Consider the following 14,508-nt stretch of genomic DNA (forward strand, 5'->3'; position numbering starts at 1 on the left):
GTCCTTCTATCCCCACAACTTCCAGTATTTTTTAAATTTTTTTACAGGTTTACACAACATATTAGTTTCTCCTTTAACAGTGTCTGCATATATTGTTCAGTGGCATTGATTCCATTTTCCACTTTCTCATAATTTTGGTTCTAAGTGTTCTTTTTATTCTTGCTTCCCTTACCCCACCCTGACCTTTTCATCTTTGTTTTGTGGTTAAGTATTGATTGCTTGCTCTCAAAAAATAACTATGTGTCTGTGTATGCAAGTAAAAGGAGCATATAACTCCAAAGTAAAATAGTTTATACTATGAGTTGATCTCTTATTTAATTAAAAACTGACATTAGTTTCAGTTCAGAATTTGCAGTTTATCTCAGAGTAAGTTGTGGGGAATACCCAGATCTCTCTGCTCATCCAATAAATCTGGCCTTTTTAAAAAAAAAAATTAAAAAAGATTTTGAGTTTTCATCTACAAATTTCTGCTATTCTTTGTAAAACCATATATTATAGCCCTGCTCAGAATGGTTGGTAGGGTAACTGGGTAGCATTTAGCTTTCCCTGTCTGGAGAGGTAAGGCCATGCTTCATATAGAAAATTAGTTCTGTAGACAAATTTCAAGATGACTAAAACTCATAATGACTCTGTGAACAACAGAGTAAACCTTACCCTATCCTGTAGCATGCTTCTAATCTTTGCCATGTCCAAGCTCATAGGGACATCTTAGATGACTGCTTGTAAGACTTTAAGACCCCAAACACTGCTTACCAAACTAGTGTGTAGAACATGAACCTTGTAGGCCATGCTGTGCCAGTCAATGTGATAGTAGAAATAAGACTATAACACTAACCTTCAAACTCAATAAATCAACCTCTTGAGGTATTTAGATATGTCTGTAAGATAGCTATAACTGTATCCCTATGTATTTTCTTGTATGTATGATTATATGTGCAGAATTCATAAAGATGTGCTTATATATGTATCAGGGATGTATCCTTTCCCTATACCTTTGCAATCTACATAATGAACAGATCATTCAAGAAGCTGGATTTTATGAAGATGAATGTAGCATCAGGATTAGAAGAAGACAACCTGTGTTATGCTGATGATACAACCTTGCTTTCCAAAACTGTGGAGGATTTGAAGTGCTTGCTGTGGAAGATCAAGGACTACAGCCTTCAGTATGAATTTCATCTGAACATCAAGAAAACAAAAATTCTCAACCACTAGTCCAATAGACTGATAGATGGAGAATGATTGAAGTTGTTATGATAGATGGAGAAAAAAAATTGAAGTTATTAAGAATTTAATCTTCCTGGGATGAACACCTGTGGCACCAACAGTCAGGAAATAAAAAGATGAGTTTCATTTGGAAAATCTGCGTCACTTGCTTTTCTAGATTGCTGGAGAGCAGCAGTGTCAGTCTAACGAGTAAGGTGGTCCATGCCATGGTCTTCTCAGCTGCTTACTGTGCATCAGAAAGCTGGACAGTTAACTAAAGATGACAGAAAATTAGATGCCTTTGAGTTGTGGTGCTGGAAAGGAGTATTGAATATACCATGAACTACCAGGATAACTGGTCTGTCCTGAAGAAAGAGAAACCAGGGTGCTCCAAGCACGGATAGCGAAACTATATCCTTAGAGAACGATATCATACTTGAAAGAGTAGGAGGTGAGCACAGAAAGGAAGAATCCCAGTGAGATGTATTGACTGGAGCAAGGGGGTCAAGTGTGTCAGAAATGGTGAGGTTGGCTTAGGAGAGGGAAAAGTTCAGAGCCATTGTTTATAGGGTTGCTATGAGTCCTACTCAACAGCACAAAAGAACAACAAAATTGATGTACATATATGTTTACTCATACAACACACACACACACACACACACACACACACATCCCTTGTGATAAATGTCATTTATTAGAAAATTTTAGTTCAATAGTGTCTCAGAAATAAGAAACCTTTTCATTTCTTCAAAGACCTACTGCCTGTCTATTCTGTTCACTTAGACAGGAAAGAAAGCTTTTACTCTTAAAACAGTGTAATGTACTGACAGGTAGTTAATTGATGAATGTTTCCATGTATGGCTCTAGGAACATACTTTTAAAAATACTTTCCAATTGTTTTTAAAATTCTGTAACTGAGAGTAAGTTTGAAAGGTATTTCTGAAACAATATGAATGAAACAAAGAATGACATCTGAGCTGAAATTTTTTGCTTTATTTTGGGGTATTTGTGTGTATTTCTCATCTGACCATGAGTTACCATTTAGACTCACACTTCTTATTGAAATTAAAACAGTTGTATATTAATGAAGTCTTAGATAGCAAAAAGTGTTTTGACAGTAGAAATTTCTGCTGGACTAAGTTTGTCATATTACCTGCTGAAGTTAATGTATTTTCTCTTGATTCATATTATCTTTAAGACTACCAATCTAAAATTTCTAAGAATTATGTGACATAGAGCCAAACCTGAATTATGTATTTATTTGGAAATTAAGAAATGACATATATTAACTGCTTGCTCTTGCAAAGAGAATGTGGACAGTTTTGTTTTTGTTTTTTATTTTGTTTTGTTTTCAAATATTGTTCTTTTTCTATTTTCCCCCCATAAAAATATGTAAAATTAGAGGTGCAGTTGTTTCATTCAATTCATCTCCAGTGTACCCTTCAAATATATTCATTCAAAAGTGGGTTTTTAAATTCTTGTGTGCAACTGGATCTGACTCCATGTTTGGAGAAAAGGGCATGTATATTGACATTTCCTGAGAAAGTAATGAGGAGGTGAGTTCTTGTCAGGTTTTCAGAGGCATTTATTGCACGGGAGGAGATTGCCTCTCCTCTTCCTGTGGATGAAGAAGCTCCATGGATATCTGCAATACAGTAAAATGTAGTAACAGGAAAACACTAGTGCACATGTAATTAGAATCACTGCTGTCCACTAGCACTTCCTGAGGTAATACAACTATTGTCCATTGGTGCTGTCCAGTGTGGTTGTCACTAGTCATATATGACTCTTGAGCATTTGAAATAAGATTCAATACCAGAGAAATGCAATACTTAATTTTACAAGTATTTTAAATAGTCACCCATAGCTAGTATTACTGGTTAGTTAGTACAGATTTAGACAGGGTTTTTTGGTTGTTTTGTTTTGTTAACGTAGATTTTCTGTCCTCCTATACTTTTCTGATGTTGCGTATGTTATTTCTCTTGATGTTGTCCCACATTATTCTTAGGTTTTCTTCTTTTTTTATTCTGCTTTTTGTTCTAGCAGATCAATGGTAACAATTCTGTCTTCTATTTCACTGGTTCTGTGTTCCATCTCTTTAGCTCTGTTCATGTGTCCCTCCATCATGTTGACAGCATCTGAAACCTTGGACCTCATATTTTGGATCTTGGATTCTTGTTTTTTCAGTGCCTCTAATGCCTCGTTTGTTTTATCTGCATTGTTTTGGATTGATTCTTTTTTTTTCCCCAAGCTCTTCCTGATTTTTGCTTGCAGTGTCCTGTAATTCTTCAAGTTTATTTTCCACCCATTGAAAATATTCAATCATTGTTATTTTAAATTCTGTGTCAGAAAATTCCATCAGACTTTCTTGCTTCAGGAAATCCATTGCTACTGTGTCACTTTTGGAGGATGATATCTTGCTCTGGGCTTGTGTGGGGAGTGAGGCAGCCTGCTTTTTTCATGACATTGCTGTGGTAGAGTTTTTCATGACTGAGGCAGTAGCTGGTTTTTGATCTGACGTCACTGCTTGTTGGGTGGGCTTATGCACAGACGCACACAGGGGCACTGGGGAGACACCCACTTATACAAATGCACGTGAGGGGGACCTGAGTGGAAAACCAAGAATCCTTGGTTTTCTCCTCAAGAACTGGGTCTGCCACCCCAGTCAAGATCCAGCTGTCTCACTCCCTCCTGTTTAAGGTTATGGGGTCACACAAATCAGCCCAGCAATCAGCCATGATCCCCCCTAAGTACCTCATTCAAATTCCTGCTGTCCTGCTTGCTGCTGGTGGGTGGGCCCCACTGTGGGTCACTGCTCACTGCACCCTGCCAACACTTGCTGCTACCATGGCTCTTAAATGTCTGCACTGGTCCACAACAATGTTTTGAGAAGCACCTAATATATTTGTCCTTCCACTTTTTTCCCGAAAGTACCTGAGTGACCAAGGAAGAAGCCTGTTGTTCCCTTCTGGAAGTGGCTTCTCACCTACGTCTAGGTGGCCAGGACCTCCCTGTTGCCTGAGTTAAGAGTTCCTGTGTGATCAAGCCAGACAGCAGTTTTCCCACCCAAAGTACCTGAGTGACCAAGGAGGAAGCCTTTTGTTCCTTTCTGGAAGTGACTTCTCACCTCCATCTAGGTGGGAAGAACCTCCCTGTTGCCTGAGTTAAGAGTTCCCTTGTGGTCAAGCCAGACGGCAGTTTTATCCCCAGAGTACCTGAGTGACCAAAGAGGAAGCGGCCTGCTTGGGCAAGAAACAGTTTTCACTAAAGTTTTTATCATGTTTAGATAAGTCTGTTCTGGTTTTTTTCCCCTCATGTACCTATTTTCTGAAATGTCAGGTCATTGAGAATATAGAACGTGCTTTGAAAATGCTGCATATATAGATTTTCTATTATTTTATTCTGGATATTTATTAATCAAGATTAAGGGACCTCTGGTGTCATAGTTGGTGAAGATTTGCATCACCAACCCAAAGACAGGCAGGCAGAATCCACCAGCTACTCTGTGGACAAAGAATGGACAGTCTCTTCTGTGTGATTCGTAGCCTCTGAAAACCTATTGAAAGGTCAGCTGTGAGTTAGTTCAAACCTGATGGCAATGAACAAGATTATTTAAGTTGCTAGTTACACTTTTTGACACCTGTTACTCTATTTAATATTTCATTTCTGTACATGAGTGAATCAGGTTTTTATTTCAGATTTTGTTTTTTTTTCTATAATTATATTTTATTAATTTTCATAAACATTTACAGAGATTTTGGGCTTCCATTCATTCATTATTGCACTATTCTCTCTACCCTCCTCCCAGTTTGTGCTTGTCCAAATGCCACAGTGCTTGTCAAAGCCAGTTCTGATTAATCTTCTTTGTCAGTGTGTCCTTTGCCATTCCCTATCACTCCTCCCTGAGAGAGACTTCACCCTGAGTCATAAGGAAAAGGGGATGGCGTATTCTCTTTGCTACTTCCTGCTGAAAAGGGACGCTGTGGGTTTCAGGGTGAAGATCTTCTCTCACTACTCTAAAGGGCCCCTTTGGCAGTAGGAAACACATAGACTATTATGGAGATTGATTTTGGAATTTAGATGCACTCTTATTGATTGTGCTTGGCCGTACATGTTCATATCCTTGAAGATGTATCATGGGGGTGTTGCAACCTAGAAGACACAAATTTGACTAACCAGTTATAAGTACATGAGTTAAAAATTATGGAAAAGTAAAAGAAAAGATTCTTTCATTGTTTTACAAACCCTCCCCCCGGTCCCCTCCACCATGTAGCCCTCGCTCTAGACTCCTGTGATGACAGAAATACCTAGTTATATATCTCTTTTAAACAGTTTTCTCCCTCCTCTGTTTCAGTGCAGTATACATTATTGAACCCATCTTATCAGCCTCTCCCCAACCCCAAGGACAGTCCCATTCTACAACAGTGGCATCATGTAATATTTGTCCTTTTGTGACTGGGATATTTCACTCAGCATAATGTTCTCCAGAGTCAACCATTTTGAATAATATTGCATGAGTTCCTTGTTTTTTAATGCAGCATAGTATTCCATTGTGCGAATATACCACAGCTTCTCTAGCCATTCGTTTGTTGATGGGCACTTAGGTTGTTTCCAACTCCTTGCTATTGTGAACAAAGCTGCAATAAACATGGGTGTGCATATATCTGCTTGATACCATTGTAAAAGCAAATATTCTATGTCCTGGTAACAGGATTTCATGACATAATAATATGAAAGCTTTTATAATACCAAATGTATATAGGAACATGCATATGATATAATCATTACATAAAGTAGAGCCGTTACTTGAATTATATGCTCATTTGGAAATTTTTTTTAAAAATAGATTTTTTTGACATCTTAATTTATAAATGGGGACATGTGCATCATTTATTACAGTTATGCTTCTTCCCTCTTATTATCCCATACAAAGAAATAGAATTAGGAACTAAAATAATTAAAGAAAATTAGGTTGTATTCAGCAAAGGATTTTTATTGTGTTGATAATTATAGACTGAAAAAATTTAATTTTGTTCTACTTAATCTTCTTCTTATTTTCTTTTCAGGGAAATATATGCAAATGATGAACATTCTTAAGCCAATTGCCTTTGATGTTATCCATTTCATGTCTCAGCTATTTGATTATTATTTATATGCAATATATACATTTTTTGGTCGGAATGATTCAGTAAGTCAAATTTTGGGAAGTCTTTTAAGAATCTATTCCTTTTTCAATATAAATTATAGTTTTTCATTCTTTTTCTAAAATACATGCTATTTTGCAACTAGATGTTTGATGTTTTTTCCTTATAAATCTTATTGCTAGGGTGTAAGGAGATGTCAGAATGACACCTTTTGTCCTGTATCCTAAAAATTTAAAAAATAACATACATGAACTTAACTCTATAATTATTCTCTACATATGTTCAGTCATAATTTTGCTGCAGTCATGGGTATATTAAAGACATGATACTTCAATTTGGGATGTGAATATGTTGTCCTCTTGGTTCTGCATAATATTCCTTAGAATGAAAGGCTATTAATACAGTAAAATCTACAAAGTGTAGCTGTTTTTGTGTACCGTTGAGTTGTCACATTTATTAAATAAAATATTTACTAATATGTTGCCCTGAGTTTGAGATTTAATAAAGACATTTTAGTATTTTGACTAATTGTCAGAATCTTTTCAGTGTTCTCGATAGTTTAATTCTAATTGCTTTATCTTCTAGGAAATAACTTATATATTTATGGCAAGTTATGATAATGCCACTACTCACATGTGGCTGTCAAGCACTTGAAGTATGATAGAAGAACTGAATTGTATTAATTTATTGTATTTCTCTTTGGTGATTTTATCTTTAAGTAAAAATAACCAGATTTATCACATATGATAGTATTTATCATATTTATTTATCACATGTGATAGTGACTATTATATTGGTCAAAATCATTTGGGGCCACTTGTTGATATAGCATGTTATGTAGCTGAGTCTTGGAAACTGCTGAGAACAAAATGCATTTTACTCTGAAAAGACTGATGACTAGCTGAAAGGTTGGCAGTCCAAAGCCACAGAAATGCCATGGAAAACAGACCCTGTGATCTTCTGAAAAGTCATGGTTTTGAAAACTATGAAGCAGTTTTACTAGAAAACAACTAACAACAACAATAACATATACTGGAAAAGATTCAGTTCTGCATAAAAACAACACAGAATTCCTAAAATAGTACACACTGCATGGTGTACTACCGTTAAGCATCTGAAATTGTGATTTTTATAAAAGTGTCAGTGCTCAATTGGTTTTATATGGACTAGCAGAGCCCCCAAGACTGTGGTCCTTATTTATTTTTGAGCTTGGAATAAAAATAAAAATCACCCCCATGGCTCAATTTGCAGCAGAACAATAGACAGGCCTAAAACATGAACAGTAACACCAAAGAGGTACTCGCTGGAATAATCAACAACATGATATCAAAAGGGCAACATTTGCTGGATGATAAGCTCAAAATACATGAAGGCATAGGATAAAAGAATTGATGGAAATAAGAATCATAGGGAGAAAGTGGGAAGAATGCATTTGCAGTGTGGGTATCATAATGACATAAAGCAAAATGTGTATGAGTATTTTAATAGAAAACCAGTTTGCTTTGTGAATTTTCACTCATCACAATATAGAGAAGAAGAAAAATCTTACGTCTTGTCACTAAAAGTAATAATTCATGGGAAATAAACATTGGCAAACTCTTCTGAGGATATAAAAGATTGATTTGTGTTAGTGTGGCTTATAAATGCATGCATATAAGTGATTCTTTTATTCCCTCGAGGGCAGTGGTTTAGTTTTTCTTCATGTTGTGTTGGCAGTTTTAAGTGCATTTTGGAAACCTCTAAGGTGTAAGTTTCTCTATGAAAATTCCTTAAGTACTCAGCTGATTTGAAGTGAATACATTTGCAAGATTATCTTCAGAATGATTTAACATGCCTTTCTAATTATTTTTCAGTTGGAGTCAACAGGATTAGGCCTTAGTAGCAGTAGATTAAGAACAACTCTAAACAGAATACAAGAAAGCCTTATTGATTTGGTAAGTAATGACTTTGACTCAATTCTTGGTTATATAAAATAGAAATTAAGCATCTAATTAACTTCATATATCTGTGGTTGTTTTGTGTTGTCATGTTGGAAGCAACTTTTAATTGGCCTCTAGCAGGTTTTCAGAGGCTGTAAATCATGTAAGAGGAGATTTACCATCTTTCTCCCTGGAGCAGCAGCAGCTGGTGGGTTCAAACCACTTACCTTTGAGTTGACAATACAACTCCTTACCAATTCGTCACTGTTGTGTTATTGTTGTGTGCTTTTGGATTGGAACCAACTCATAGCAGGTTTTCAGAGGCAGTAAATCATGCTTAAGGAGATTGCTTATACTTCTACTGTGAGCAACTGATGGATTTGAACTATGTACTTTTGGGGTTGCAGTCCAGCTTCTTACCATTTGGTCACCAGGACTCCTCACTTGATCATTGTTTTTGTTGTTGTTGTGTGCTGTGGAGTTGGAACCAACCCATAGCTGTCCCTCCAGTGGGTTTTCAGAGGCACTTACTTAATCACATGGGAGGAGATTGCCCAACTTTCCCCCACAGAGCAGCTGTTGGATTTGGACCGTATTTGGGGGAGTGCAATTTCTTACCTCTGAACCATCAGAGTAATTGCTATCTTCTTGGAGCTTGCCCTTTGTCTTCAGACAGGCATAAGCAAAGAAATGGAGAGTCATGTTCTTTTAAGTGTTAAGGAGGAGCATAAAGCATAGTAAGGATCACAAGTTGACAGGTTGGGACTGTTTGGGCAGAGGAAATAGTCTTATTTCCTCACCAAAAATAATCTTTATGCCTTATTGTTTGGAGATATTTTTGCATAGCACATACCCTTTATGATCATAGCACAACCCATAGTATAAATTCCAGTGCCTGGTTTCATGTCTTCTGGCTCAACCTTATTTTTTTTCACTTTGCTATCCATTTAATCTTGATCATCATCTTTTTTCCTCTTTTTTTTTTTAAATTTTCATGAAAGATCCTTGATTTTCTTTTTTGACAGTCAAGATACCTTGTTTGACTCAGCAGTGGGTTTTGGTTTTTTATTTAGTTTTTCCCCAGTCGTTTTTCATTCACTTTCAAGTTCATTGACAGCTTTTGTATTTTACTTTTACTTCTCCTTCAGTATTATCTTGCCCATCAGTCCTTATTCAGATCTTAGTTCTGAGTCCATAATTGAAGTTTATCTTTTTCCTGACCAAAAGCCTCACCTCATTCACTCTGATGTTTTTCTGTCATCTTTTCAAGTTATTGTCTTATAACTGTGGAACAGGAGTTCCAGATTTGACCCAGAAATGTAATGCTTCTTCGGGTTCTGATTCATGTTGGAATATGAAACCAGAGGGCCAAGTAAACAAACCCTGCTGGTAGAGTAGTTGAATGTATAGCTTGCCTCCTAATCAAAACCTTGGTGGTTTTACTTCGTTGCTCTGTAGGAGAAGAACTTGACAATCTCTTTTCAGAAAGATTAGAACCTACAAAACATTTCTGCCACAGATGGTCTCTATAGGTTGGAATTGACTTCATGACAGCTAACAATAACTAGAACATCAGGCTGAACAGGTCTGTTTTAATTGGGTGGTGTTTTCCTGAGCTGATGAAGTAGATTTAGAAATGCATTTAAAAGACCAGTCTCCTATCCCCACCCAATAAATAGAATATTTTTCCCCACCCTCTACCCCCCAACTTTGGCCCCTAATCTTTAAGATACATTTTCTACCTACCTATATTTCTAAGCCTCATCTTTACCTTATATCAGAAGACTGTATATTGAGTTAGAAGACATTTATAGCATTTTTGCCACCTTTAGTAGGACCTTTGCCCCAGCCTTCAGAATATCCTTATGTCCCTGGAAGCTGTGACTTCATGGCAATAAAGTAGCAGTTTTTCAGAAGCTTCTGTTAGTTTCTAATGGTTTATGTGTTGACATACTACTCATCCTGTTAAGCATTGGTTTCTTCCTTTAGGAAGTATATTTGTCACCTACTAGACCTTGATCTCAAGTTTCTTAAAGATAGTATAGTTATTTTCTTCACTCCATTAATTTGCATCTACATTGGCAGAGACCATTAATTGATTTCTTGCTATTCAGTATATTCTTTGGCTATTAAAATAATTTATAGCCTAATCAATTTGGAGCCAACTAGATTGAAGTATATTTTCCCCCCTTACAATCCTTGTACATGTCAGTTAAATTTTTAATAAACACTTTTTTGGGCAATTTTATTTCCTTAATAGATATTTTCCAATATTTGCTGTTTTTCAAGCTGTCACTGGAGTTTTAAAAATGTCACCCAAAATACTTTAGCATATAAATTCAGTATAAATGAGGGAACCTAGAGAAAAGTCTTAAGAAAAGGGTCTAATAGAAGAAGAATAGCAAAGAATATTGGGGTAAAAGAGACAATGCCACCAGAAATGTGGATTTTTAATTATCTTATTTGCAATGCTAGGAAAATTGTTTAATGCTTTAGTCCAGTTTTAACTCTTTTATTTAAAGAAAAATATAGTTTAAGTTTATCCAGAATCTCATCTTACTCTCATGACCATCTAATTGGAACTGATTCATAGCTATATCTGACCTTCCAGTGGGTTTCCAAGTCTGTAAGGGGCAGAGGAGGAGACTTCCCATCGTCCTCACGCGGCTGTTGTTAGATCTGCATCATCAGAGAGGGGCAGCCTTTGATTAGCAGAGCAGCTCACTAGGGGCTGTGCCACCAGAGTGACCCAAAAAATGCTTAAATAAGCATTATATTGTTGGCAGTAGAGACTGAAAATCTGACTACTATGAGAGAAAAAAAAATTCACGTTTTCCATTTTCCTTTCCTTACTGTATTTGTGTAATTTAAGAGTTTGTTCCATTTAAGAGCATACCTGAGCACATAGCATATATTTATGTCACCTTGACAGTTTCGTGACTCTCTTTTTCTCTTTTCCGAAATGAACACCCTGTGTTAGCCTTTAAGCAGATAATTGCCTTTCTTTTTATACTTAAAATTCCAGTGTTAACTAGTACTATACAAAGACATTTTGTGAATGACTTTTGAAGTGAGCAGTTGCAATGATATTTGAAAGTATGTCTTTTTGAGTTAGCTCTGAGAGTCAAGGGGGAACTCACCCTCAGGTCAGTACTTTGGGCCCTTCTTTTCATACCCAGAAAGGAGCCTGGTGGCTTATTGATGAGAAGCTGCACTACAGTCACAAAGGCAGGTGGTTCAAATCCACCAGCTACTCCGTGGGAAAAGATAAGCAGTCTCCTCACATGGGATTTATTGTCTGTGAAAACCCCTGGGTGATCAGGTCTGGATCATCTCTGACTCGATGGTACACAACAACAAAAACAACTGTAAAGCCTGTGGTTCACATTTACGAGGGTGAAAGATGAGCAGTCTCCTCCCATCAAGACTTAGAGCTTCAGAAACCCGAAGGAGAGTTGCTGTAAGATGAAATTGAGTCTTAAAAAATAGCTTTGGGTTTTGGTCATACCTAGAAGGATCCTTGGTAGCACAGTGGTTAAAGTGTGTGACTGCTACCCAAAAGGTCAGTGGTTTGAACCCACCAGCCACTTCAAAGGAGATAAAGGAAACCATTTGCTTCTTTTTAAAATCATATGGGGCACTCTGCTCTTTCAGGATCACAGTGAGTCAAAGATGGCCCAGTTGTTTTGGTTTTTATTTCAAATTACACCCACTACTAAACTTTATTTCTCTGAGGCAATAGATATGCCTGCTCTTTGCCTTTCATCACCTTCCATCACTCTGTTCTAACCCACATTGCCTGCTTATTATTGTCATTTCCTAGAGCCATTGTAACAAATTCCTGGGGTGTTGGGAATGTGTGTGGTAAAGAACAGAAATGTATTTTTCTCACAATTCAGGAAGCTAGAAGTGTGAAATTCAGTCACTGGTGCTGGAAGGCTCTCTGTTGGGTGGTGTTCCTAGATTCCTTAATAGTTTTCAGATAGCATCTGCCTTCTGTTCATACGGGTCTAATCTACTCTTTAAATGATTTGGAAATGATTAAGTTTAGGACAGTCACACAATGATATGACCTCATTAACATAATAAATAAAACCTTATTCCCAAAGAATAAAGAATATTCACAAGTTTAGAGGTTAGTATTCTATAATGTGTTTTGAAGGGACAATTCAATATGTAGTAGTATCTACATTCAAAGAAACGTTAATATGGTGTTTACATGGTAATTTCCATTCATTGAAAATTCTCTTGCTTTCAAGTCAGTTCTGACTCATAAGGGCCCTACAGAAGAGAGTAGACTGCCTCACAATTTCCAGGGTTGCAGCCTTTACAGAAGTGTCCTCCAAATCTTCCTCCCTCTTGAGTGGGCTGGTGGGTTTGCACTACCCACTTTTTGGTTAGCAGGTAAGCGCTTAACTGCTAACTATGTTACCATGACATTGAAATTCAAAACTGACTCTATTTTTACATGTGAGTGGTGTTCATGGTGATCTTTTAGCTCTTTTGAGTATCATATATAGAAGAATCACACCATAGCAACAGGTTAGATGTTTTTCTGCAAAGAAAGGAAACCTAAAGAGTAGTGTGATGAATCCTGTGCCTGAGAAAATTCACATCTGTATTATGAAAACTAAGCCAATAAACTGTATGGAAAGTGGGGCACCAAGAACAGAAGGTAAAGGCAGAGAACTCTGTTTGAGGGCTTTTTGTTGTTGTTGTTATTGTTAGGTGCTGTTGAGTCAAGCATGACTCGCAATGACCTAGTGAACAAAAGATCAGAATCTGTTCTGTCCTGTGCCATCCTCATACTTCCTGTCACACAAGAACCCATTGCAGCAGTCACTGTGCCATTCCACCTGGTTGAGGGTCTTCCTCTCCTTCGCTGACCTTCCACCATTCCCAGCAACATGTCCTCCTCCAAGGAATAGCCCCTCCTAGCAACATGTCCAAAGTATGTGAGGCGAAGGCTAATCATTCTTGCCTCCAGAGAGCACTCCAGCTGCACCCTCTCCAAGACATATTTGTTTGTTCTCTTGACCGTCCATGGGCTGTTGAGTGCTCTTCTCCAGCACAGCTCAAAGGTGTCAATTATTTTCCTGTCATCCTTATTAATTATCTAGGTTTCAGATGCATAGCAAGTAAGCAAAAAGACTATAGCCTGAATCTGAAATATCTTAGTCTTCAGACTGATATTACTACTCAGTAATTTGGAATGGTCCCTAACTTGAGGGTTTTTAGAATAGTTTAGCTAGCAGTGCTAGGAGTCCTGGAGCCTGATTGAGTAGTAGTTGTTGTTGTTGTGGTTGTTGTTGATTACCTTTGAATTGAGCACAACTCATAGTGACCCTGTGAACAAAAGGCTTAAAGCCTCTCTACAGCTCTCGACATTTATCAAAGTTCATAGATTTTCTGGAGTCATGTTCTTTAGGAAGTGGATGCCACTCCTGCTTCTAAAGGATTGAGTAGTGGCATGAGGAAAAACAGTAGTATTTGTTCAGGCACTTTTAATAATGCCGGATAGGATGTGGGAGGTGAAGAAGAAGAATCATGAAGGTTCCATGCTACCTCATGTGGACAATGTGGTTTAAATAAGTGTGATTTAAATAAGCATCAGAATTAAATAACACAATTAACTGGTAATAGTATCCCATTTCACAGATGGAGTCAAGTAGTCATTTTCTTTTAAAATGGAGGTGAAATTAAATATTATTTAACTTGCATGATTCACTAATCATGATTATACATAGAGGAAGTGTAGTTGCTGTGTCCAAAATGACTTTTTTTTTCCTAAACTGACTTTTAAAAAATGCCAATTAGAGACAGAAAAGCGACTGTATATTTAGTAGACAAGAACGCTATGTTAGTTGCCATCTCTGGGTTCTAACGCATGACCAGTTTATATAAAACAATGAAATGTTTCCTGGGCCTGTGCTGTCTTCATTGCCTTCATGATCGTTGGTATATCAGACCCTGCTCTCTTGTAGTCTAGAGGGTTTTCATTGTCTAATATTTACAAGTAGATTTACTAAACCATAGTCTGCAACAGTGGGCTTGATTAAGCACCGTGGAGATTGTGGGGATGGTGCAGGATGGATAGTGCAGGATACCCCGCAAGGTTCCCATCTGTTCAACTCTATGTGCAGCATACTGAAAATTATCTCTCTTTGCCTCACTTCTCTGTGCAATATAATACACTTGATTATTTGTCAGTTATAACTACATTCTAGACCAGCTTTCTT

At 37.2% G+C, this 14,508-nt stretch overlaps 1 protein-coding gene across 1 annotated transcript in view; it reads left to right on the top strand.

The window, feature by feature from the left end:
• The window catches only part of CCDC132 (coiled-coil domain containing 132), a 125,685-nt gene that overhangs the window by 96,401 nt on the left and 14,776 nt on the right, over positions 1-14,508 (top strand). The window contains exons 21-22 of the mRNA XM_006891472.1: positions 6,273-6,394; positions 8,204-8,284. Coding sequence (XP_006891534.1) covers positions 6,273-6,394; positions 8,204-8,284 — 203 coding nt within the window. The remainder of the gene's footprint in view (positions 1-6,272; positions 6,395-8,203; positions 8,285-14,508) is intronic.

This window comes from Elephantulus edwardii, unplaced genomic scaffold (genome assembly GCF_000299155.1).
Source record: "Elephantulus edwardii isolate Elephantulus edwardi_28Jun2011 unplaced genomic scaffold, EleEdw1.0 scaffold00098, whole genome shotgun sequence".
In the NCBI taxonomy this organism is placed as follows: Eukaryota; Metazoa; Chordata; class Mammalia; order Macroscelidea; family Macroscelididae; genus Elephantulus; species Elephantulus edwardii.